Here is a 25834-nt window from a genome sequence, read left to right as displayed (position 1 = left end):
ATTATGCAGGACCGTAATTAATGCTCCATTTCATCAGACGTGTTTTTGCTGCTTGTTTTGCCGATCTTCTTTTTTTTTCGCCGTATGTTCAATAGCATTTCATTATTTCAGTATCTAATTTTAACTGAGCGCAGCGTAAACAAAAGCAAAGGGTTTTAAGTTATTCTGAGAAAAAAATGAAGCTGTACTGTACTAATTCTACGAAATTTGCACCAAAATAAGCACAGACAGACACATTAAAAATAGGTTTGCTCTTTTTTGTGTTGCTTCCCTTCCCATAAAAAAATGCATTTACACATTCAATTACTGTTTAGAGATTAAATAAATAATCCGCTTATCCTTCACCGGTTAATCAACTGCTAGCGAAAGTAAAGTATCGATCGCTTTTCAGTAGAATGTTAAAGCGTTTGCTGATTTTTCAATTAAAGAGCACGCAACTTGTATGAGGAAATGGGTTGGTTTTCAAACATATCCTAAAAGCTGCAGGGCTTTTCTAGTGGTTTTCTGTCGGGAGTAACATACCAATTAAAAAGCACATATGTATTGATTTTCTACTGTATTCCAAAATAACTAGACAAATTTATAATATTCTCCATTGACATGCAAAAGTTTAATTAATTAAAATAATCCTTCTTTATTGTTTTAACACAATACTTTAGTGTTTGCCTTAATAAGCGTTACAAAAGTAACTTCATATTCTTAATAATTTGTTTTGCAATTTGCACGTAAATGATAAAGTTTTAAGATGATTGTTTCATAGTGGGTTGTTGAAACGTATATTAAACTAATTTTATTTACTATGATACCTTCTATAATCTACCAACTCAAGACCGCTCTTTCTTTAAAATGTTGCCTTTGGACCTCTTTGTTTGCCTAGGTTGCATCTACAAGGTGCTCTCAATGATCCGTACCGATTAATATTGAATACGATTAGATTTCGATGCCCCATTTTCCATTCTGAAAAGCCTCAGAGAACAGTATTCATCATCCAGATTGTAAAGATACGGTCCACCATATTGGATTTCAGTATATGTGTAAAAACAAAAATGCATTTTAAGATTGTTTTGTTTCTATTTCTTGTATAAAAGAAGCTACTGGTATTTTTATGTAAAAAAAAACGATCAAATCGATCCAATAGACTAGTTAGTATGATAATAACCCCAAAAGTCGAAAAGTGTCCACGCTTCATAATTAAAATTCTTATTTTCAAAGCTTATTGGCACACAAGCATACCACATGCTTTTATCTAAGTTTTAAATAAATGGTTTAGAGCAGAAATAATTTATAACTACTTATTTCAAATCTTTTTGATTAAACACCACTAAGTAGTATTTTAAACCTGTTCGGTGGTGATCAGAGTTTCAGACATAAATGAAATCTCTAGAAAGATGTCACTTTAAAAGCTTGTTGGTGACAACGCCAAATGAACGATTGAAACTGAGTTGAACCATCAGCAGAAGATACATCATCGTTACAACATACTGTGTGGCTAATGAATCAAATCGTTAATTGCTGTCAAGTGAACACATATTACTGAGAAACTTTATCATTCGCTTGAAGTTCATGCCGGGTAAAGTTTTAAGCTTTAAACATGATGTAAGCACAGCACGGTAGAATTCCACTGCTGACTGAGGGCAGCCATAATGGTTCTCAAAATAGCTACAAAAAAATAAAACATAAAGTGAATTACACCAGCTACTGTAAAATTCACTTCGTATGAATAAACGACCATTTTCTTGCGAGAATTACCGAACCAACACAAAAAAGGGGCCACTTCGCTTCCTTTTTGGCTCGTACGGATGAAGCGAAAATGATTACAAAAATGTTCCGTGCACATTATTTTAACATAACTTCCCATCAAAGACCGGTCGGACCGTGCCTAACGTGCAGCCGCATGCAGCGCCCCTAAAACCCGGTGCAAAGTTGATCATTTTTCAGACCACTTACACGCTATCGCACGCCAACGGTCAGCACGATCGAAAAAATCCCATTTTCATCGACCATTTCACATCGAAATAAATTTCCATTACCCGTTATGTTTCTGCTCCTGCTGCTGGTGGAGGTTGAGGTGCTGCTGCTGCTGCTGCTGGTAGGGCTTCTCCGACTGCTGCAGCAGCAGCACACCAGCTATCGCCAGTAGGTCGCTCGGTCACTAAGCTGTAGGTTTTCGCCGCGCAAACACGAAATACCACTGCCCCGTTCGAACGGGACGAACAGCGCAAAAGCGACCGGCAGGTGAACCGTGTACCGTGGGTACGGGACCGCTTCATCGCGACATGATGTTTGAAATTTATTATTCATAAGTCTATTTCCGTAAATTGGACTCAACTCGCCAAACGTCGCGAGAAATGCCCGACGGTGCAGGCGAGGTGCAACGAGGGATGATGGTGTAGCGAGAAGCCAAGCGAGTTGCACTATTTGCATAAAATGCAATCATCTCGAAAGGACGAGCCGCCGGAAGAAGGCATCCCCGAGCCGAGCCGAGTGAGTGCCAAAGCAAACCGAAAGCCCTACGACGATAGGCCAAAAATCGCACATTCAAGCGCAGGTATGATACAACAACTGCAACGCCGTGTGCAAACGCTGAAAATCGACACCGGTGGCATGGGGCTGGACGCTGGAAGCAGTGCCGAGTTGCCCAAAATAAGGAAGTAATGCATGATGCTGCTTGTCTAAAACAGCATCACCCAATTCGTGCCCACCCGTGCCTGGACCAATAAAGAATGAACGCGATGGACGGATAGAAAAGGGGGAAACGATGGAATGAAGGGGGAAAGCTAGCCGGCTCGGATGGCAGCATGATGCACATTTATATGCGCAAGCCTGATGAGAGTGGGTCCCTGTCCGATTTGGATTCCCGTGGTTCGCTGGAAGCGAATGCAAATCGCTCCCTGGACTACGCTTCCGAAAGTTATGTCAAATAAACGCGCCCAAATATAAGATAGCACAGACGGTGGCGCCAAAGATTTCGATTTGCATAACATCGGATTTCACTTACCCGAGCCTGTCCGTGTCGGGGCGCACGGCCTTCCTCCCTTTGCCGCGTGCCGCGTTAGCCATTCTGGACGCTGGGTTGCGGCCGGTCACACGACCAGCTGACGGCTGGGCTTGCATATTTATCGGGCGCTGCCGGCCGTGGTACGATTCGAGCCGCGCACAACCGGATAGTGTTACCTTGTGACAAACATTGCGCGTTATTCAACTAGCCGTTTAATCGGTGTGCTACCGGTAGGGTTTTGCTGTGGCTGTGGCAACGAGTACACATCGGTAGCAAACAACCTTTTCGCAAAGGTTGGCAGGTTCGCTGAGGTTGCCAGTGTTAATCAGATGGATCGTAATGAGAAAGTACGTCGGTTTGTGAGTATGCCCATTCTTCTGGGTTTGAAAGTGCAGCACAAACTATAGGGCAGTGAAGTGATGTCAACGATAGGAATGTTTCCTAACGCATGAAATGACGTGCTTCTAATGGGTTGGAAATTCAATTTTGCTGTGTTTGTTTTTCTTTTTTATGGAAAGTGCTTCAAAATGTAGATTTTGGTTCCTTGGCGAATAACCTTAACGAATTTTTTTTTTCAATGACACCTTGTTTGAGGGTTTCTACGATCAAATGATAGAAGTGTGTTTTAAACGTGCCTTTAAAATAAGATTAAAAAAGCATTGAGCTACAACGAGGATAGTTATTGGACATTTATTAGGAGAAACATTAACAACCATTCACTAACTGTATCGTGAGAAACATTAACTACTAAGTAATATCCTTCTTATGATATAATATTATGTGTCAATAAATGCCCATCAGTTGAGATTTAAAAGGTGATTAAATTTTATGTTTCTTTTAAGTTTTAAGATTTTGTACTTTAATTGAAAAATATAAAAAGTTTATTATAAAACAAAACATGAGTTAAATAGCAGTTTGTATTCCTTGTTTGTGCTATCTTACATTCAATTACAGCCGTTGCCGTCAAATTTTGTCTCGAAGTCACCAATTTTTGACAGTGTGCATCAATTTTTGTCTCGAAGGCGTCAATTTTTGTCAGTGCGCATCAATTTTTGTCTCGAAGGCGTCAATTTTTGTCAGTGCGCATCAATTTTTGTCTCGAAGTCACCAATTTTTGTCTCATGGTCACCAATTTTTGTCGCTTGTTCATGAAATTTTGCCTCTTAATATATTAACATGAGTTTACCTGATTTGACGCGTAGTTAGGGTTATTTAATTGTAGTAGAATTTAATTTCAATAAAAATCTGTGGTTTATGAATATTTTATTGGGATTTTAAGGAAAATGCTTCAATTTTTTTTACTAAATTACAGGTACGTAGATCAACACAGCTGATTGCTTTTGAACAATGGATATACTTTGTACTCCTTAATCGAAAATGGCAGTACAATGATAAACCGTAGGGATTGCGAGAACTATTTTAGGAATTTATTTAACTATTTGCCACGATTGCCGGTCTCGTAATACAGTCGTCAACTCGTACGACTTAATAACATGCCCGTCATGGGTTCAAGCCCCAAATGGACCGTGCCGCCATACGTAGGACTGACTATCCTGCTATGGGGGGATCAATAAGTCACTGAAAGCCAAGCCCACAAGTTGTGGTACAGGCAGGCTTTGATCGAAAATGGTCGTTGAGCCAAAAGAAGAAGAAGATTTGCCGATCGATCGATCGAAGAAAGATGAAGAAATAATCGAGGATTAATCTTCTCTAAATTGTTTTGATATTATTATAAATAAGACGTAAAACTATGTGAAATATAGAATTCCTGAATTGATTCCTTTGCATTGTATAACCTCTTTAATTTTGTTTTGCATTCTGGAATTATTAAAATATTAAAATAACGAAAAAATACCAAGAGACAAAAATTTGTGACCATGAGACAAAAATTGGTGCCTTCGAGACAAAAATTGATGCGCACTGACAAAAATTGACGCCTTCGAGACAAAAATTGATGCACACTGTCAAAAATTGACGCCTACGAGACAAAAATTGATGCTCACTGTCAAAAATTGATGCCTACGAGACAAAAATACATGACTTACGGCCAAAATTTGACGGCAACGGCTGTATGATAAGAGTTTAGTACAGTGCCATTCATAAGCTTATGGATGGATTGCAATTATTACTTCAATAACACTACAATCTTCTTCTTCTTCTTTGACACATCAAATTCATAAAGAGCATTTAGTATATGAAAATAATCAAAATATTTTCCAAAAACGCAAGGAGCTGTCAAATTAAGAGGAATCGCGTACTGCGGATAGAAGTAATAACTTCTCACACAACCAAACAACGAGTGATGCTACTGAATATCATCTCTGAAATTGGAAGTTCTATCGATTGAAGATTTTACAATTGGAACTATTCAAATGAAAAGATTCCTTTGAAAACAAACAGAATTAAATTGTCAGTTTCATCCTAATTATTCAAATCTTATTCTACATGGCTGTTGGAAAACATCAGAATTCAGTCCTTTCGAATTATTCTTTGAATTTAGCATACCGACCTGAACGTTGCGGGAAAATTCAACAAAAACAACTGAAGCATAAGGCTCTTCTTGCAAAGAAAACAACCTCAGCCGAAATGTTACCATTCGTCGTATGATAACAACCTACGCATGGCTTAGAAAAGCCGGGTAATACATGAGCCAGTTAGGCTCCCCTAGAACCAATAACCCCAAGTAACCATCCAAGAGGTGTACCTTGATTTCTAGAAAGTATGCTTAACCTATTTCGTTGTAAATCCTTTCTCAACCGTACCCTGGGCACTCCCACTTGCGTGTGTGTGTGTCAGACAAAATCGTATGATCAATTGCAAACCATCACGGCAAATGTTCGCCAGATCGCAATGTCTGAAAAATAACTTTCACCGTCACAGAATGCTGCATGAGAAATGACTGAATCCATTTCGGGCTTGTTTCATCCTCCAACTTTGTTTCGAATCCTCCGGAAAGCTCTCCCGAACCGTGTCACAAACTTGTCCTCCAGCTCATTGGGGATTTAATGTTAAATTGGACTTTGTCCCCGGGTTTGTTTGACGCGTCTCGAAGGAGCAGCAGCAGCAGCAGCCCGGTTTCGGCCGGTTCAACGTTTTGTTTGCCCACAGTTTGTGCACACCGCCGGCAAATGGCAGCCAGGCGACACTTGGCGAGGAGAAACGACGCAAGAAGTGGTAGAGAAAAAACAATTCAAAGGAAGCTCTAAAAATAAAACGAAACCCCCGGTCTCATCCTTGTTACTGCCCGCGCTGTTCGGTCGTGGTACGGCCCCGGTCATTCTGGTCCGGTTGCAGGAATGTAAATAAACTTGAAAAGAACACTTTTTAGAGGATTTACCGATGGGATGGGATGAGCGTGCTATTCGAGGGCGGGTCTGCAGCCCAACAGCCTGCGCTCGGTACAAAAACGAATTCCACTTACATTAAAGCTTTGCTTCAAGTGCGATAAGGTATTTTCTCCCACACGGCGCCTTTGCCGCCCGAGGGTGCATTCTCGTGAAATTAAGAAATAGTTCTTTGTAAAGCGCTGCTTCAATCGATTACGATGGAGAACATGCAAATGCTAACGGCGTGATTAAATTTTTCACGATGGTAAAACCTTCTGGTTTGGTGCACTGTTCTGTTTGTAGTTTTTTTTTATTTTTATATTAAAAAATTATTAAAATTACTTTTGAAAAACAATAGTCTTAGGGAGAAAAGTCTATTTTATTTAAAGTGTTAAACAGCTTTATTCATTACTTAATTCTGTACACTTTTTTAAGGCGACTAATTTCTGTTTTTTTATGATCAACGTACCAGAGCATTAACATTTATCTGGCTATAATGTGTCGGTTAATCGTTAATAATACATATTCAAAAGAATTTTTAATACCAGCACCTGCAACCTTCATACTGTTACCCATTTTTACAAGAAACATATGAATATTGTTTCAAGTTAGTAGCTGCTTTCGCAGAAATGTTACAAAACATGAAAAAGCCATTTTCTTACTTAACAACAGAATTAATACCACAGTGCCAAATTTAAGGTCAGTCTGTAGTACAGTGGTAAATTCGTAAGACCTAACAATACGCCCGTCATGGGTTTAAGCCTACTATGAACCAAGCTCACCATACACACAACTGGCTAGCCTGCTATGGGCAATCCAATAACTCATAGATATCCTAGTTCATTAGTGGTTTACAGCAGACCGAGATCAACTACACTTGTTGTGCAAAAATTTAAGAATTGAGGATCTTAATTCCAGAAAAGGGAATGCTAAAAAATTTAAATTTCACTGTATTTTTGATGATGAGCCATGGCAAGAGAGTGACGATTTTTTTTCTTCCTTTTTTTGACATTCAAATGTGAAAAACATGTAGACAAAACAAACTAGTCAAATGAAGCAAATCATAATAAAGTTACTGACTATTTACTGAGCAATCCCGAGAAGTGTTTGATAAAATCAATGCATATTCATTATGAAGGATTTTAAAGCGTTTACTTAAATCCTTTCCACCAACAGTGTGTGCTTGGACGTGCTTTCAGAATACAAATACTTCCATATAGCCGCAAATCTCGCGCTACCACCTTCACAATCTTTACCCCAACCTCCAAGTAATCTCCTAATCTTCCAATAATAATAATAATAATAATCTCCAATTTCACTTTACAACCCCCAGACACGCCCCGAACGATACGCGTCGACTAAAACTAGCTCTCATCATTTTTTTTTATCTTCCTTTCCATTGCAGCCACCGCTCCATTGCAGAGATACCGTGGTACCTGCGCCCTTCATACCAGGCTGCAGCATGCGTACCTGAGGCAGTTTTAGCAAACGGTTCCCGCCACTGTCCGTTGCAAAGCGAACCTGTTCTGAGACAGCATCACCCGCGGCAGAAGTTCCGAATGTGTTGGTAGTTTGGTGGCGAGCTTAGCAAACCAACCAGTTTGCACCGGTAATCTTCCGCACATGACATGACTTGTACATGCTTCCCCGCAATCCAGCAAAAACAGCAAGCCGGACAAGACGCACACAATGAAACGACGGTGTGAAGTTTAACTAGAAACTTAAAACAGAGAGAGGGAAAAAAACGAAACGCCCTCGTGTTTTGGGTGGAAAATCACCGTGACGACCCCTCATTTGCACGCACCCAAAGTGCCCTCGGGGAAGGGCGGGCAGGGTTAAGCATCGTCCAACAGACCGGCCGCGGGCTCGCGGGCACTCGGGAACAAACACACCGAACACCTCACCTCTACTGCACGACCCCCTAAATGTGCGGACAAACGTGACGTATGGCTATGTACTACTATGCTAGCAAGCTATCAGCAGTCGCATGCGGTACCCGCTGCCGGCAGGGATTAGCACGCCGCCAGCGGACCAATCGCACCAACCGGCAGGGCGGCAAGAAGGACGACGATGAAGACTCCGACGATAATAGCAAAGATAAAAAGGTAATTGCGATCTCGCGCACACGATACCGCCTGTACACCTGCAACGCTTCGGGTAAAGGGGCGCGAAAGATGGACGTCCTCTGCATACACCGGCATAACGCAGCACGGACACGTTGGGTGATCGTGTCGATGTGTCGAGGAGGTCATGTGAATATGTAACAAATCTAACACACACACACACACACACACACCGCCCGATGAGCACGCTCCGTACCGGTGGAAATTCGAATGGTGTATGGAAAAACCTGAAGATAGTACACCCGTGAAGACCCGTTTGAAGTATGCAAAAAGGGCTCTTGTGCCTTCTTCGTTGGGGGACATACACTGAAACATATTACCCCCGGAACTCGCTACGCTATGGCAGCGCGGAGGCTTACTGGTGCCAGTGTCCCTTGGGCGAGTGCTCACCTTTCACTCTCACACACACACAAACACACACTCATACAACCGTGTCAAGCGGGATGAAAGGTTTATCTTTTCGCAAGCAAACGTCGGCCCAACACAACGCTAGCGCCCCGCGTGTCTCGTTTGCATTCAGCGCGGATGCCTGTACGTATAATAACGGCACGATAAGAAACGAGTCGCAACGCGCCGGTTGATTTTTGCTGCAGCATCCCGTGTGGCGTAAGCGGATACACCTGGCCGGGAGGGGCTAGGCCCGGTGAAAATGTCACCACGCTAACGGGGGCCCACTAATCAGTACGGCTCAGTGGCGTTTTGTTAACTTTGAAGGCTCGTGAAGAAGCGTTGCCCCGTTGCCAGTATGGGTGTGTTTTTGTGCAGCAGTAGCCGCAGCAGGCGGACGGATGCACGCAGTGTGTGTAGTTTTTGATTGGAAACGGGTTCGGTAGAGCCTACGGGAAGTAGTTTTCACTGTTCCCGTTGAAGGGTATGACATGTGTGGGCTGAGTGAAAGATAAAAGACCAAAATCAAATTAAATACGAGCGAGAGAGAGAGCGAGAGAGCTAGAGAAAGAGGAACAGCTAGCGCAACTAGAACGCGTGTAGAGATGGAAAGCAGGTTATATAAATCACAATGTGTTTAATTTCAACCGTACGATAACAACCTTTTCTTCATTTTAAATTGGAAAGATGGGTTCGATTATTCAAATTTTCGTAACGCGTGATTTCCTCCTTTTGGTGCCTACAAATAGCACTGCAGCGTGATGGTTTGGAAATCTATCAACAAAGTCGGCCAGGCTAGAGTAAGTGACAGTTTGGAATCCACTGTTAGCGATCCAATTTTGATGAAGTGTGCTTAAACTGAATAGACAATTTATATACAACAGTAATAGCACTATTTATTGAAATAACGAGCTAGTGTTAGCATGCAAACATATTCAACAAAAAATTAATGATAACATGAGCAAAGAGCTGTTGAATTTAATTGAAAAAAAAACACTTAATCATTTTATATGTGCATCTTCAACGGTTTTCCATTGGCTTGATACTCAGTTGTGAGTCTGGTTTAGCAACAACATTGCTAGAGTCGTACACCTAACCGCAATTTACGCAGTCACTTGCCAATCAATACCAATTGTATACATGATTACGATATTTAAACATGTCTTTTAGCCACAACCAAGCCAAATTAAATAGCTTTTTATGGAATCACTTGGTACTTCGGTACCGATTTATTTGACGATCGATAGGCAGTAATGCCCTCTCCATCCATTTTTAAGAATGTTTTACAATGGATGAACTAACATACATTTAACATAAAAATGTACACTATGGGATTAAAGCTGTAGTTGGGAAACATTCCCTTGGTACAACTGGGGCCGGTCTCATGGTACAACTTAACAGCATGCCCGTCGTGGGCTCAAGCCCCGAATGGGCCGTACCCTACTTACGTAGGACAGACCATCCTGCTATGAATTATCAATAAGACACTAAAAGCCAAGCCCATTAGACAGCAAAGGCAGGCCTTGAATGATAATGATTATTGTGCCAAAGAAAAAGAAGCATCCATTGGTGAAACAAAATAGTTCTTGAACGTATTATAGGCCCAGCATACTACTCTTAGACTTCAAGATCTCCATTTCTCAATCTGAATATTCTAAGCATGTGGAGGGATACTGTAGATGCTGGATTGGGTCAAAGGATAATCAAAATTAAACTCCATTATATCGCTACTCTATTCTCTACTTCTCTAATCTAATTAATTTTTTTAAATCCTGATCTTCCTGGACGACATCAAAGTCCAATATGCAAGAAAAGATCGTTTAAAAATGTTACAACCCCATTCACTTAAAACCTATAAAATATATAAACTGCATTAACCTACATACGAAAATAATTGCTTTGAACAATTAGCCTGCTTGCATCTACAAAACGCAGCTCTACTTCTATCTTGTTTATACCACAAAAGAGAAATGATACAATTTTCCTTTTTATGCAGAATATTTGGAGATAAAATAAATTTGTTTTCAACGTATAATTTTGGCCCAAACATTCCAATTTAGGCTAAAAAAATGCAAGCAATAATTAATTGATCATACATTCATGCTTCTCGTAGTTGTTTTATGTCCAAAGAAGCGATTGTATGGACTATGTGCCTAACTTTGTAAAATAAAAAGCAGGAGTACACAAGATATTGAAAAAAAACAACTAGTAGCACTCAATGTATAACAATGCATTATTTAACATTATGCATTCAATAAAATGAAAACGACCTTTCAAATATCGCAATGTCGCGCATATGAATAACAACCCTCATAAACATGTATAACGGCACAGTCTTTCGCATATTTAGCAGCGTGTGTCAAATTATACGACCTCCTCCCTTACTTCCATCATTTTCTCACGCAAACATTAAAAAAAAAAAAATCTGTCACTTTCTTCATCCGAGCCTCGCAATGGCAAGATTGTGTGATCGGGCCACATCTCAAACTCGCGATGCTTTTACATTCCCTAGGAGAAAACACACAAACACGTTTCGCCATTCGCCTGATCGAAACACATCGCACTGCCGAGACGGGTAGCATATGTAATTAAATTCCCACATCAGCAGCACCCTTGGTATACATGACGCCATCCGTGCGCATCGTCCGTGCTACCCACCCGTCGCAGGCTGAAGGTTTCGAAATTAGTCGTGATTGGGTTGCACAATCGTACGCGGCAACACTGCCGCAACACTCTGCCGAAGAGCGGCTCGCTCTTGCGGGTTCACAGAGAGCAAAAAAAAAATAGAGGCACCGAATGCAAACATAGCCATAGCCTTAGAATTCCTGGCACCGAGTGCTGCCGTGAATACGTAAATAACTTTTCAATGATGAATCATGAATGTTCAGCCTTATTTTTGTGACGGGATATTTTTTCCCCCCGGCCGGTACCTCGTTATTCGTTGCTGGTTTTACTAGCACTAAGGTTCCTCCTGGCTGGCTATCCGATATCACAACCTCTGCATTCCAATGTAAGCAAACGCAGGCCCGATCTTGTAACGAACTTTTTTCCTCCCAGGTTCCGGTTCCTTTTTCTTCCTTCAAGATTCGATTTATTGCCAAACCAAATTACATGCTACCCTTGTAACACGCTCTATCGGGCAGTCTAATGCGGCCGTTTGTTAGCAAAAACTGTGAAAAGCTAACAGCAAACAAATGCAAAACTATGCTGAAATGTGACCAGCCTCACTCCCTGCACCATTTACATATCTTTATGTCACTCAAGTCAACATTTCATATTTTGTCCCCTATTCGTCCGGTACGTTGCATACATTATCTCTAGTGACGCACTATCTCCGGCTGTTAAATATTGTGGGCACTCCCCACTTTAATCCCACTCCAAACCGTTGGCATTGCTACCGTAGCACCGCAGCAAATGTTTCGGCAGCCAACAACGGCCCAAGTGCAATCGAGCAGTGCACTGTACAGTAGCAAATGGGCCCGAGGCACGGACTAATTTATTCAAATGATGCTACCGATGCTGTATGGGTTTTTGGTTTAAAATTTTCCAATGAATATTGTATAGGATGATTCCGTTATTAGCATGGATTATGCATAGGTGTGCTTTGTGCAACGTTGGTAGGTTAGCGATTTGTGCGTTTTTGATGAAGCGTATGAATAAGACATCACCACACATGAGGGTTGTGCGGCTGGATTACAGTGTAGATGCGGCTGGCAACATTCAAACGATAGGTAAAAAGGATTCTGTTCGTATGACATAATTAATAACCGGATGGGGGAAGCAAGTTTTTCCCAATTCATGCCGGTGAATGCTATGAACTGAGCTTAGAAAAGGGGATTACATTTTATGTGAGCGAGTGTGTTTACCCTTTTTCTTGGAAAAGCTTCAAAGAGTTGGCCAAAAGACATCCCAAATGAGGAAATATTCAACAGAAAATCAATGCTTGAATGTTTTCTCAAAAAACTAATCAACATATTAGTTTTGACTAAGTAGTGACTTTTGAAAATGTACTAAATGGAATATTCAGAAAAAAAAATATTTTACTTCAGCATGCAGTTTTTTGTATTTTTTCAATGGAAATTCATTCGGGAAATGCCTAATGAACCCAAATGAATTTGAAAAGGACCATTTGGTAAATTCAATGTAGCTTAAATTGATATCGCTTGTCTCAAACAAATTGCTGAATTTGTTAAAATTCTCGTTCCAGCTCAAGCTAAAAACATAAAAAATGTACCATTCCAAATTGCTTTGTTGATAACTAGAACCATCAGTATGCAAAAAATGTATTTTAAATACAAACGCGTGCGTCTAGAACTGACGGTATCGACTACCCAACTGCTAGGTCGTATATCTTGGTTTGTGCCAAAATAAATGCAATATAGTGAAATGTGTGTGCATATATTTAAGATGTATTTTAAACAATTAAGAGCAGTTGTTAGAATCCCACAAAAAGATGAGGAAAAAGGACACAATTTGGAGTAAAACAACAATGTTGATGATGTTCAAACTTTAACATAAAAGAAACATTTGCGTTGGAACTGTAATTAATGACTACAATTTGAACTTCATGAGACGGGAAGTTACGGGAACTTCATGGGACTACTGTACCCTATTTAGACAAGTTTATTTGGAATCCAATTAAAATTATGATGGGCCTGTCCAAAAAATTATATTCCAATAGGGAAAAAGTCAAGAATATGTCCCAAAATTATGAAAACCCCTGAACAATACTGTAATACAATAATTAACTTATTTACTGCAACTTCTTGCAACTTCCTTTGACGCAATAGCACTGCAGTCGCAACGCGTCAGCGCTTTGCATGCGAAATTAACGTTCTTTTCAGTCTTAAACCAAACTTCACGAGGGAAATTAAAATCTACGTTTAACAACTGATTAGAATAAATAATATCATACAAAATATAAACATAACACTCAAATTACTTTACATCCCTCAAGCCTTTTAAACACTCCACCTAAAACCATCTGTAACAACTGTCAATCGTGCGCCCGAAACGAGCAATCTATATTTCAAAGCATTTATAAACATCGTACAAAATCTTCCCTTCTCCTTCCCAGAAACCCCAATTAGCCGCATTCGAACCATGCTTTGTTTTCGTGTACACTACCCCTTTGCATACCCTCTCACTTCGCTTCTCTTCTCCCTCCACCAGGCGCTGTCGAGCTTCTTCTGCGAAAGCACCAACGATACTATTGTGATATCGGTGAAGTCGTCCGAGCAACCGGAAGTGTGCTGCGAAAGTACACCAACGCTTGCGGTAAGTTTAGCTGAAAAACCTCTCCCACTCACCCTTCCATCCTATCCACCCAGTCCCAAAACATTTAAAGCTGTCAAAAAGGGAAAAATATCACACCCAACCAAACATGCGCACCCATACACACCAACGATTAATGCTCTCGAGCAGGGTATTACCCCCAAAGGGACGTGAAATGCTTTTGAGCAGAATCCGAATTTTAATCATGATCAGGATTCGCTGGAAATACAACAATCAACAGTCACCCGGGGCGTTTTTTTTTTCTTCTCCTTTTTTTGTGTGTTATTTATGCTGTTGATAATGCTTGGAGCTCAATCCATCCATTCAGAAGCCATAAATAAGCTTCGAATGAACATCGGTTGCGTTGCTCCGACCGACCGGAAATGTGCGAGAGCCGTTGAACAACTCTGCTCTGAACTCGAGATCGAGGTGATGCGTAGCGATTAAATGTGAGACCGACGCTGCCAAAGGGCGTACTTTTCAGGTGTAGGTATAAAGTGAAGTGGTTTCTGCCGGCAGTGCCTCACCGCAAGCGTTCTTATATTCCAGGAATTGGATCCGACGAGTCTGCCAGATGAGAGCTGTTTGATATTCGACGATGTTTTTAGAGCGTGTCTACGTTAATGACTTGCATATATTTTGTTTAGAAAATTTGTTTGAATTTGTAAGGAAAACATTGTAACTAAGGGTAACGTTTGCAGTTAAAACCCTTTACAGTGCAAGGATTACGATATTAAGCGCTTGTTAAGCTGATGAAGAACTATAAGAGAGGGAGCAGCTCTTAAAACTTTAAATCGCAACGCTTCGTACCTGCTTCTCAAGCGCAAAACCATTGCCCTCCCAGACCAACCACAATACACCAGGTTCTCAGTAATTTTAAGCTTTAATCCACGCACAGCCCAGCTACGAACCCTAAATTACTCAAAAGCATTCCCAACATCTTTGGGATCAATCAAAGTAACGCCTCTTCCAAGTAACGGTACGCCAAACGCCATTCCACCACCTGTCCCCACACCACGAGCAACTCCACCGGACACGCCCAGCTTCTCTTCTGTCCAGCTCATGCCGAAATTGATTAAATATTCTACTAATTCTCAACTTTCGCGCTACTGAATCTTTAACTTTCCGCTTCGGCCTTTAATACCTTGCCCAAACAGAAATCCACTCATCCTTCATTCCCTCTGCTAGGGGGAGAAACCCGACTTTGGGTTGTGGTTCTACCCCTCGGAACGATACCACCCCACCCCCAGTTCCAATTTGGGCCATATTTTCCATCCGAATTTCGGAAGAAACTAAGCCATATCAAAAGCAAATCCGAGTATGAAACTTTTCCCATTAAGGCTCATTCGGCATAATACTGTTCCGTCAGCCGCAGGTCGGTAGGCGCACGGCCCCAAACACACCTTACCTTACACCGCGGGGAGAGGCTTTCCCGGGGCTTACTACCCGTGTCCAACGGGGCAAAACTACGATAAAATATCAGCATTATCACTCATCTGAAGTTAATGCCACCGAGAAAGGAAGGGAAAAAACACGCGCACGCACACACACACACCACGCAGCCAGGCGGCGTCTACGGTGGTGGCCGTCAGCGCCGTTCAGTTCACACTTTCCCTGGTGGAAATGGAAAGCCCACAGACGGTGGGAGCGAAAATAGGATTTTCCCAATTAATATCTGCTATTTCGGTATTCTATTTTGCTACGCACGGAAGGAAACCAATATCGATGTTCCGATATTGTAAGCATTCCCGGTGCTTCCCATTGTACGTATGTCCGGTGGGTATGCGTGTCTGTATGTGTGGCTGAATCCGGCTTTCGACTTCTCTTCGACGGAAATCCAATTTCACCAAGTTGTCAGCAGTTTCTTTTCGCCCTCCCGGACAGTGTCTTTCTCACTTTCTGCTGTATAGATACAGAGTCTGTTCAATACAGTTGCTGGTTGCCGGCTCACCACCATACAGCATATTGGAACTGAACGGTTAAGCCTGCCCGGGGGTCAAACTCAACTTCCCGTAGGTTTCGGGTGAAGAAAAAAAAACAGCGTGTGCCGCTGGAATGTTGCCCCGAAGGCAGATTCTTAAGATTTATTTGACAGAGAAGAAAACACGGTTTGCTTTCTGTGGTTGTTTTTTCGCTTCAGCAAGGTCGGTCCCTCGCCGGTCTTTTGCTCCCGACCGTCCCGTGCGATCATGAATAAGGTATGTACAACGTTTGCTTACATGAACCCCTGCAAACCCCAGTACATTCCCGTATGTCTTTAGCTTTTTGACGGCCGACAACCTCATGGCACATTCATTACATACACCTCTCTTTAACACACACACACACACACATAAACACACAAACAGCACGTACCGGAAGATGAGGTAGACTTTTTGTTTTCTAGTTAAATCTCTCCTGCTCGTAACTTTCCGAGCTGCTCCATCGCTCCCCGTGAAACAATGGAAAGTAAGCGAAGGTGTGCGCTGCACGGCGAGGAGCTTACGAATGCGATTACATTGCGGTTTCGGAATGAAGCAGCATTACATTCATATTTCATACCCATATCCATACCCGTGCCAGACACTCAAGCCCAACCCGCCAAATGGGAAGCAATTGGAATCGTGGGGAAGAAAACGTTACAAGCCTCAGGACAGCCCCGGCTGCCGAACGTAAAGACGTCGATGACAGACGGGCCCCGTTCTTTGCAAGTCATAGATTTTCGATCTCTAAATACATATTTATTATGGTGTCGGAAGAAGGATATGGGGGAGCGAGCGATACAACACAGAATGTTGAGGGCGGGGAAGCAGTGATCCATCCAGTGCCAGCAGTACCAGCTACCAAACAGCAACACACTCCACTACGCTCTTGAACTTCAAATCAAATCCATGATTGATGACACGTGAGTGAACCGTTCTGCTACAACAGCTCTCAAAGAGCTGAGGAGTCTTTTTTTGTTTGCCGCACAGCATTCCCGTCTGCCATTAGCTTCGCGCGTTCACAGCATGCCCCATCACGGCGGGACCGATGATGACTCTGTCATTTACTAGACATTTCAGACGCAATCGCACCGAAATGGGGCATAGTGGTGAAGAGAGTGGTCATAAGCGTTGATGAATTGATGGGCGAAGAGAGTGGCCATAAGCGATGCAATGTAATTGTTGCAAGCAATATTTTAGTAACAGTTGAAATTATGGCAAAGAAATTATCATACAATTTTTATATTCATAATTTACTGTTTTGTATGATGACACATTTGTATGATGTTTTGTACATGATTTCAACTGCCAAGTGTCACACTCCATATAAAAAAGCTGTCTGATATCGTAAAAGCCCCCATTAGCAGTAGCCTTACACGGTCCTAAGTCTACGTAAGCCATGAGAGCTCAGGCTATACGCAGCTGGAAGCCGAGACGGGCATGTCGTTAAAAGTTCCTAGGAATTTGAACAATTAAGAGATTGATTTAAATACATTTTAGTAAATAGACCATTAACACATTGTCTGGTCCTTCCAAAACATGAGACACAACTGAATATAAACAACAAATTCAGATTTCATAAAATTTTGAGCATGTGATTATCCTGTAACTTTTCTCTTTTGTGATCCTGTTATATTTTGTAATTTATCCACACTTACAAATGGGCAAATTTATGCCAAAAATATTTGTATGATCATATAAAAATATAAATTAATATACATATTTTCATACATAAAATGCTCTCGACAAAGTATTTTTACATTGTTTTTATCGAAGCGAAATCGAAAAAAGATTAATAAATACTCCATGTACATCTACCATGGATACAAATATGTTACATTTAATAAATACGCCTAGCCAGCCGTAAAACTCCATCCTTGCTGATTAAATATCAAGACCACCCACTGCTGCACGAGTTTTCCCCATGGTTCACACAGCTCATTCGCGCTACCCACCCTTCCGTCTGGAATGTTTACCGGATGGACACCATTTCCGAACACCTACCCCCAGCAAAGCGCATTACTCAGTCCGCTCTCGTTCGCAGTGTCCGAAGGTCCGGAGCGTAAAGAGTATCGATACAGTTACAGTACGAGCCCAGTCCGTACGTTCGCCGACATTCTTGCGCCGGCAACGAGCTTATAGCTGTCAGGAAATCAATTTCATCGACGTAATTCCCAGCATCCCCGTGATCCCAGCAGGAGGAGCTAGCGAAGCCATTGTTGTTGGCAGCGATATTTTTTCCCCCCGTTCTCCAATCGCCCCGGCGGTGGCGTCAATAGACGATCTGATTAAAATTGAAATGGATTCCACGTCGAGACCGGTTTACGTTGTGTTTTTTTTTTTACTTTTCTGGTTCGAAAAGGGACAGAACCGATTGTCTCTGAGCGTTTCACCGTTGATGGATTTTATTTCCATCTCCATTAGCGGGTCCCTTCGGTCCTGTGAACCCGCCGAGACACCCGGCATTTGGTAGATGTAATTAAATTTTCCACTCTCCGAACCCGACGGCACACATCCGGTCGGTGAATGTTTCACGCACAAATGCGCCACAAACATTGAATCTTGATCCCATTTCGAGCACTTCAATTAGAAAGCAACCGAACGAAGGAACTGGTTCGAACGCAACATAACCACCGAAGAATACACACAAGCGAACGACGGACGACTGGATGGTCGTTTCTCATCGCTCTGCTTTGGGTAACAGTTATGATTCATCTAAAAACCCATCAAAAATGGCCAGCCAAACCGCTCGACCGCTCGAGCGTTCGGTCGAACGATGTGGGCGCCTTGATGGTTATTTGTTCGCAGTTAATGTAGTAGAAACGGGCAAAGGAAGCTCACCGTTTGCGCAAGGGTTGTCCCTTTCTGCTGGCTTACGCTCTCGTTCGCCAACCTTCGCCTTGGTGACCCAAAAAATGTTTGCTGCACACAGTTTGCTGCGCTTACTCTAGCGTAAACTGGCCACGAGCGACGCAAAACTTTCGCCAAACGCATTCAACCATCGTCGTCCATCGACCTGCGTGCGGAGCAGTAGACGAGTTTTAATATCAGTTTCATTCGAACCACATCGTCATGCGGGAAATAAATAGCGTAATTTTATGCTTCAAAACTGAGCAAGTCCTCGGGTAATCTACCGGAGGATGGATGTTTACGTATCCCGCATGGTTTTTGCTGCCAATGTGGAGAGGAAATGTTTCAGAGCAAGCATTAATTTATTGCTTTATGCGTTGTTCAAATTCATGAAATGTTGGTAATAATTGAAATTATTACACGGGATAAAAGGCTCTGTGACGATACGGTCGTTGTTCTATAGTACAAATAAGGGACGAGACGGTGCAGACCATTTGAAGTTTTGTAAAACAATTTCATTTATTAGATGAATGAATGCCTTGATGCCTAGTCCAGTGTTTCAGGTCATACTTTTGTGCTCGTGTTCAGTCAAATGTTAACTGTTTTTTGAATTTTAGTGTTCGTAGCGATATGACAATGTCCATAGACAAATGTAAAGTTATAAGTTTCTCTCGTAAACTACGCTCTATTACACATGACTAAAACATACATAATAAAAAAATATTGAAAGATGCCACTGTTGTTCGAGTTCTCGGTATTCTCCTCGGCGAGAAACTCCCATTTGATGACCACTATCTCAAACAAATCGCAAGAAACGCAAACAAAATGCTAAAATGCTTTACTGATTAGACAGGCAAACGAAATTCAGCGACCCTATGTGTTTAAAGAATATATTTATCGCTTCAGTGAGACCGATTCTCGAACTCAATTGCGTCACATGGAGTTCCAATTCTCGAGTCAGGATAGATAACATTGAATCACTGCAAAGGCGTTTCACTCGATTAGTCCTTCGACATCTTCGTTGGCTCGGTGAGATACCAAAATATTGTGGCAAAAATGTTAACAGATGACATTGATGTTGGAAATCTGCTGGCAAATATTAACATTAATACGACTGAAAGGATTATTCGTTCTGGTTCCATTCATTAGACTTTCACGATCCAGATCACACTACGTCGACCATGAAGCGATTGCTAATATGAGTAGAAAATTTAATTAACATTTTTCTTCTTCTTCTTCTTCTTCTTTGGCACAACAACCGTTGTCGGTCTAGGCCTGCCTGTACCACTAGCAGGCTCGGCTTTCAGTGACTTATTTATTACCATAGCAGGATAGTCAGTCCTACGTATGGGGGCACAGTAATTTGGGGCTTGAACCCATGACAGACATGTTGTTAAGTCGCACAAGTTGACGACTCATATAAAGTTCACTTCACGTCAAGAGAAACAATCAAGAAAGTCTCCCAAAATTATGAGAACCCCTGGAAAACTCTGTAATACGTTAAGATCTGCATTATTTTATTGCTTATGATTACTTACTGGTAATTACACCAAGCCAAACCATAACGCTTTTAAAGAAAGCTGTTATTATCGACCTTTTCATCATATTCAGTTCCTCATATCATGCGTACACATCATGAGCAGAGCAGAGCCATACAGAGACTGCCATTTCTTCGGAAAGGCAAAAATACACCACAACTTCTTCTTTCCAAAGCCCATTCAACCAGTACACTCTCACAGGTTCAAACCATCAACTTCATAATCGTTTGCTTTCTTTTCCGCCCTCGTTTGCACAAAACCCCCTTGGACCGCTAAACAACTTCCCTGGCCACGTGAATCAACCCCACGAACCGATCGAAACGAGCAGCAGCAGCACGGCCAGGGCAGTCTCGGCACGGGCGGGGTGATGTACGGTAATGGAACCATTGTTTCCGGTCCGCTGGAATCGCTAATAGATTTACTGATGCCCGGCAACGTGGAAGAATTCGATCAGGTAAGAGAACAGCAAGCAGCAACAGCATCCTCTCTTTGCATCCACGGTAGCCCCACGGTAGCGTGCATCCAGTGCAGCAGACAAACTTGCGTCATTGTTCGCGCGTGGAAATCTAATTGTGCGTCATTTGCATTTTCCTCTTTTACTAATTCTCTTTTCTTACTCCCTCTCTCTCCCTCCCTCTCTATCTCTCTATGTATTTCTCCCCACACGTCAAACACAGGAGTACGTCTTTTCGTTCCTGCTGTCGGCCAGATTTTTCATCCGCTCGTTCGAGCTGCTCGGAAAGCTGCTGGAATCGATACCGGAGCCGGAACCGCTCGAGCGCATTGTGCCGCTGCTCGGCGTCTGGACGCGCATGTTCCCGTACGACTTTCGCGACGAGCGCATGATGAATCACGTCAAACATATCGTAGCTAGGTACGTGCCCCGGTACGTTCCGGACTAAAGAAGGGGGGGCCAGCCCCTGGCGTAGGTTCAGCTGATTTGATGATTGATAATACCCATCGCTCACCGAATTAACTAGCCCGCTTTTTGCCTTTTCGGACCTTCCCTTGCCGGTCTGCGTCGCTTTTTTTATATCTGTCGCTGTGTACTTTTTCCTAATTAACGATACTTTCCTACCCCAATCTCTCCCGTTCTCTTCCTGTTACGCTCATTCGCAATACTTGACCGTGCAGATGTGCGGACACCAAGCTTGCCAACGTGGTGCCCCAACTACTGTGTGCCTTGCTGGCTCGACTTACCGAGCTGGAAAACCACGAGGAAGAGCTCAGAAGCTATCAATCAACTGCAGACAATAAGGTAGGTAGGACGCCCGTATGCCGTGCATTTGGCGCATCGCGTGACGTGCTTTGACGCTTCTCGTTCCGCGGTCGTTCCGCAGACTGAATCGATCAGCTGGCCGACAGCCACGCAGCTCGCCCAGCTGCTGTGCCGCATCGAGCGCAAGCTCGCGAAACACGTCGGCCCGGAGGAATTTGTGCAGTGCAGCCCCAACCTGCTGAAGGACCCGAACCGGGAGGACTTTACACCGAAACCGATGTCGGCGGGTCCATCCGGTGGTGGTGGTGGTGGAGGATGTGGAGGAAGTTCCGGTGCGGGCGGACACGCAACCTCGCTCGATGGCAAGAAGACCTGCAATCTGGAAAGCTACCTGGAATGGTCCGCCCGGTTGCGGTTGCTGGTGGCAAACGAGATACTGAAGGTATGGATTTGATTGATATTTTCATAGTCATGCTTATTGATTAGAATTTGTGTTTCCTAACATCTAACTCTCTCTCTCTCTCTCTCCAACACACACACACTCTATTCATCTACTCATTAGTGTCGAAATATTCAAGATCGCAACAAACAGTTCGAGCTGTGGAGTGGCGTTGCCCAGTACTGTCTGCTCGTCGGGAACTACAATAGCGCAACTGCGATTCTGGAATCGTTTGATCTGCCACCGGTCGCTCGGCTGCAAGTAACGGTAGGCGAATTAATAATGTTTTCGACAGAATAGTGACCATTTCGAGCATATGTTATAAAAGATCATGTGTGCAGCTTTTGATGGTGGCTAATATTGGTATTTCTAATCCGATGCTGTTATCTCAGTCAAGTCATCTTTTTATATCATTTAATTTATTATATTTATTTATATATTTATTCATATATTCATAAATTTATTTTCTTTCCTCAATCTTCGAGTTCGTCCATTTTTGCTATTAAGTTAAACTTAATAGTTAAACAGTTTAAAAAAAGTAATTATTTTCGGAATAAAGTAAAGATTTCTAATGCCTAAATTCAAAAAAGGTCTTTACTATGACCTAAAGTTATTGTAGATGTTTATGAATTAGTTTTGTAACCTGAAATTTTCAGGATGTGTCAATACAGGTATTCGTCAACCGGGTTGTATTTTACGTACATAGTTGATAGTTGCTTTCGGAAAAAAACTAATACAAAACCGTCAAACTGATCAAACTTATTGGCTGAAATCATGCCACAAAAATATCGTAAATACCCAATGTTACAAAACTATTTTGGCTAATTTCTAACGTTCAAACATTACGACTTACAAATTAATATATTTTAGTTCATTCACTCGCTCCCCCTAAACACAATAATGCTCCATCTCCCTTCCCAGTTCAATCTAGAATTGCTTACAATCCATCCGCAAAGCGATAAGCATTATTGTCGCATTAAACTTCTTGTACCAACCGGAGCCCATAATCCCTGCCAAGCGCATTAATGAATCCCACACCCAACGGCGAGAAGGGGGGGGAAATGTAATCCAATCAAACCGGCGGAAACCACGCAATTGTTCCCAGTGCCAACCCAGTGCCACTCTAAAAGAGAAAATCACTCAAACAGATTATGCTTTCCGCAAACCGCGTACGATGTATGGTGCCATAAAAATTAATTAAACGCAAAACGCATCAGCCTAGAAATTGCGATCGTACTGCAATAGAGGAAGCATGGAACGGAAGGGAGGGTACTACGGCTCGGTTTGAAAAATCACTTCCCTTTACGAATGGTGCCCGGGGAGGTCACGCTGGTGCTATAATTTACAATCAATTGCAAAGAACACTCGACTGGCGCAATGGCGAAGGCTGGTGAAGGCTGTGAACTGGGATGAAGTTAGGGAACGCAATCCAGCGCAGCAATCCATTTGCTCTTCGGTGGGGTTGGTTATCTGTTTTTTTTATTTTTTACTGCGACCACTTCTCAGAAAACGACCACCGTGCGGTAAGAATGAAAGTTAGAGAAGTGCACTTGAGCCGAAAGTATAGTGATCCGGTTCGCTGGCTTCCCGTTCACGTCCATTGCATTTGGAACGGTTGGGCATACATTGTGTTTGCACTCTTTTTCTCCACTGCGCTGGATGGATAGTTGCGAGAGGATGCATGCATCCTCGTACACGCAATGTATGGGTGGTGCTGCTGCAACCGGATATTGGAAAGCTTTGTGCCTTTTTTCACGCCAGCAACAAAGCAAAAACAAACACTCGCACATAACTGCATTTGAAACAAAAGGTAAACTATAGACAGAAAAAATAAATCAACAAGATTACATCCCAGTGAACCGTTGCAATGGAATGGCGAGCTATACGATCGGTAACAAGCTTTCCAGAATCCGGCGAAACCAATCAGCAAATAAACAGAACAAAAAAAAAAGCCCAATATTCCGTTGCAACGTGCAGCGTATGCTGATCTATTGGTTTGCTCGGCAGCTCGGCAACGCAAACGCTCTTTTCTTTCATGCAAACATCAAAGCATAAAAGCGATCTAGACAAAACAGGGGAAGAAGGGTGGTAGAAGCCAGGAAAATCCAATAATGCTAAAACAACTCTATTTTGTTAGTGTTGAAGTTTTTTCACCGGAACGAGGACTTGCTCGTTTATTGGGCAATTGTCGATAGGCGTTTAAAGGTGTCTTTTTTTGCTGCAAAGGAATGTTGGAACAAACTACAGCATTATTTTGATGATACAACGTCGTCCTTGTACATGGATTTGTTTTTTTATATATTAGACCAATCAAACATAAATTACTAAAATTTCAATTTCCAGTAGCTCGCAGGTTTTTCAGTTTAATTAAATGTTTTGTTCAATTCAATTGAACTGAAGCAATCGACACAACAATCAATTTTTAAGTGGATTCCGGCTGTTCAACACACGCGGTGTTTACAACCTCAGAGATCGCGATATTCTAGTTCCAAAATGTTCTCCCATTTAGGTATCATTCATCCATTCAACACATTTAAAATCCATTTGTCAACATTGTTTACTAATCAATCTAAAATGCTATCAATCGTGATTATCTGGAATGATTACAGGTTTCATGGAACACTGTACCATTCTGCTACAATGTGTATTCAAATTCATCCCGTTCGATAGTACACACCTATAATATGAGCAATACAAAATGCAATTCCTACTCTTTCATTTATAATTAATTAAATTTCAATACCCTTCTGACTAAAAATAATTATTTCACTGAAAGTCATTACTGAACCCTTTCATGATGTTCTCCTTTCTGCGAAAAACAAGCTTCTTATGACTACGTCATTATAAATTCAATATCGAACTCATAAATTGCTTTTAAAACATTGTAATCATAGAGGCAGCAATGTCTGTGATGTGTTTTAACATAATGTTCTGTTTGATTTTTTTAATTACAAAATGATTGAATACACTGTTAATTAAACCTGCTTTGTACCATAATTGCTTCTGTTTTCACACGAAAAATGTAGCAAAACAATTTGCTACATTTAACGGTATGCCGGCCGTGCAGCTTTTTTCTGTAGCATTTTTTATTTTACAAATTGGAACATTTTTGTAATAACTTTTCCCCCCCCATCCGAGTTGATTACTTCCAAACAAAAAAGAGCATCACACCCATTTTCGTGATCCATTTAAAATCACTATCCATAAAACCAACAAAAATAAGAAAAAAAAGCGGTTCTTAAAATCCTATTCCCGGTAGAATATAAAAGAAAAACACCCATCACACCCAGCACCGTGTTAAACGTCAAGGGTGACACTTAAACTGTCCACCACGAGCCACCAGCGTGCGTTGGTCGTGGCGCTGAAAAGCTCTCACACTTCAAACCACTATCAACCGCCGGGCAGAATCACGACCGTTCACGAGCAGCACAGGAACTAAAAACAGTTCGAACGAAAAAAAAAGCAGCTCAAAAAGCACTCGATAACCCCACAAAAGCCCCATCCGTTGGCAGGATCGACTGACAAGTTTCAATTAACCGGGACAAATTAGTTTCATTTTCTTCCATCAACGCCACGCCCTAAGGTCAGCCCCAGCGCGGGTAACAACCGGGCAACTGACGTCAGCCTCCCTTCGTTCAGTCTTAATGCAGCGTTTTAACGTACTTTTTGCCTCTCTCGCGCTCTCTCTCTCTCTCTCTCTTTCTCTCTCTCTCTCTCTC

At 42.0% G+C, this 25834-nt stretch overlaps 2 protein-coding genes across 2 annotated transcripts in view; both read left to right on the top strand.

Annotated features, from left to right (window-relative positions):
- The window catches only part of LOC1275636 (neurotrimin), a 98843-nt gene extending 96188 nt beyond the window's left edge, over positions 1 to 2655 (top strand). Inside the window, exon 8 of the mRNA XM_061662953.1 lies at positions 2446 to 2655. Within this exon, the coding sequence (XP_061518937.1) occupies positions 2446 to 2655 (210 nt within the window). The remainder of the gene's footprint in view (positions 1 to 2445) is intronic.
- The window catches only part of LOC1275634 (ras-GEF domain-containing family member 1B), a 46077-nt gene that overhangs the window by 7821 nt on the left and 12422 nt on the right, over positions 1 to 25834 (top strand). The window contains exons 2-8 of the mRNA XM_061663124.1: positions 7730 to 8429; positions 14007 to 14111; positions 20786 to 20911; positions 21135 to 21331; positions 21592 to 21715; positions 21798 to 22118; positions 22239 to 22382. Coding sequence (XP_061519108.1) covers positions 8271 to 8429; positions 14007 to 14111; positions 20786 to 20911; positions 21135 to 21331; positions 21592 to 21715; positions 21798 to 22118; positions 22239 to 22382 — 1176 coding nt within the window. The 5' untranslated portion in view covers positions 7730 to 8270. The remainder of the gene's footprint in view (positions 1 to 7729; positions 8430 to 14006; positions 14112 to 20785; positions 20912 to 21134; positions 21332 to 21591; positions 21716 to 21797; positions 22119 to 22238; positions 22383 to 25834) is intronic.

The sequence above is a fragment of the Anopheles gambiae genome, chromosome 3 (assembly GCF_943734735.2).
Source record: "Anopheles gambiae chromosome 3, idAnoGambNW_F1_1, whole genome shotgun sequence".
NCBI classification, from domain to species: Eukaryota; Metazoa; Arthropoda; class Insecta; order Diptera; family Culicidae; genus Anopheles; species Anopheles gambiae.
Note: the sequence above shows the minus strand (reverse complement) of the source record. Positions and strands in the feature narration are given on the sequence as shown.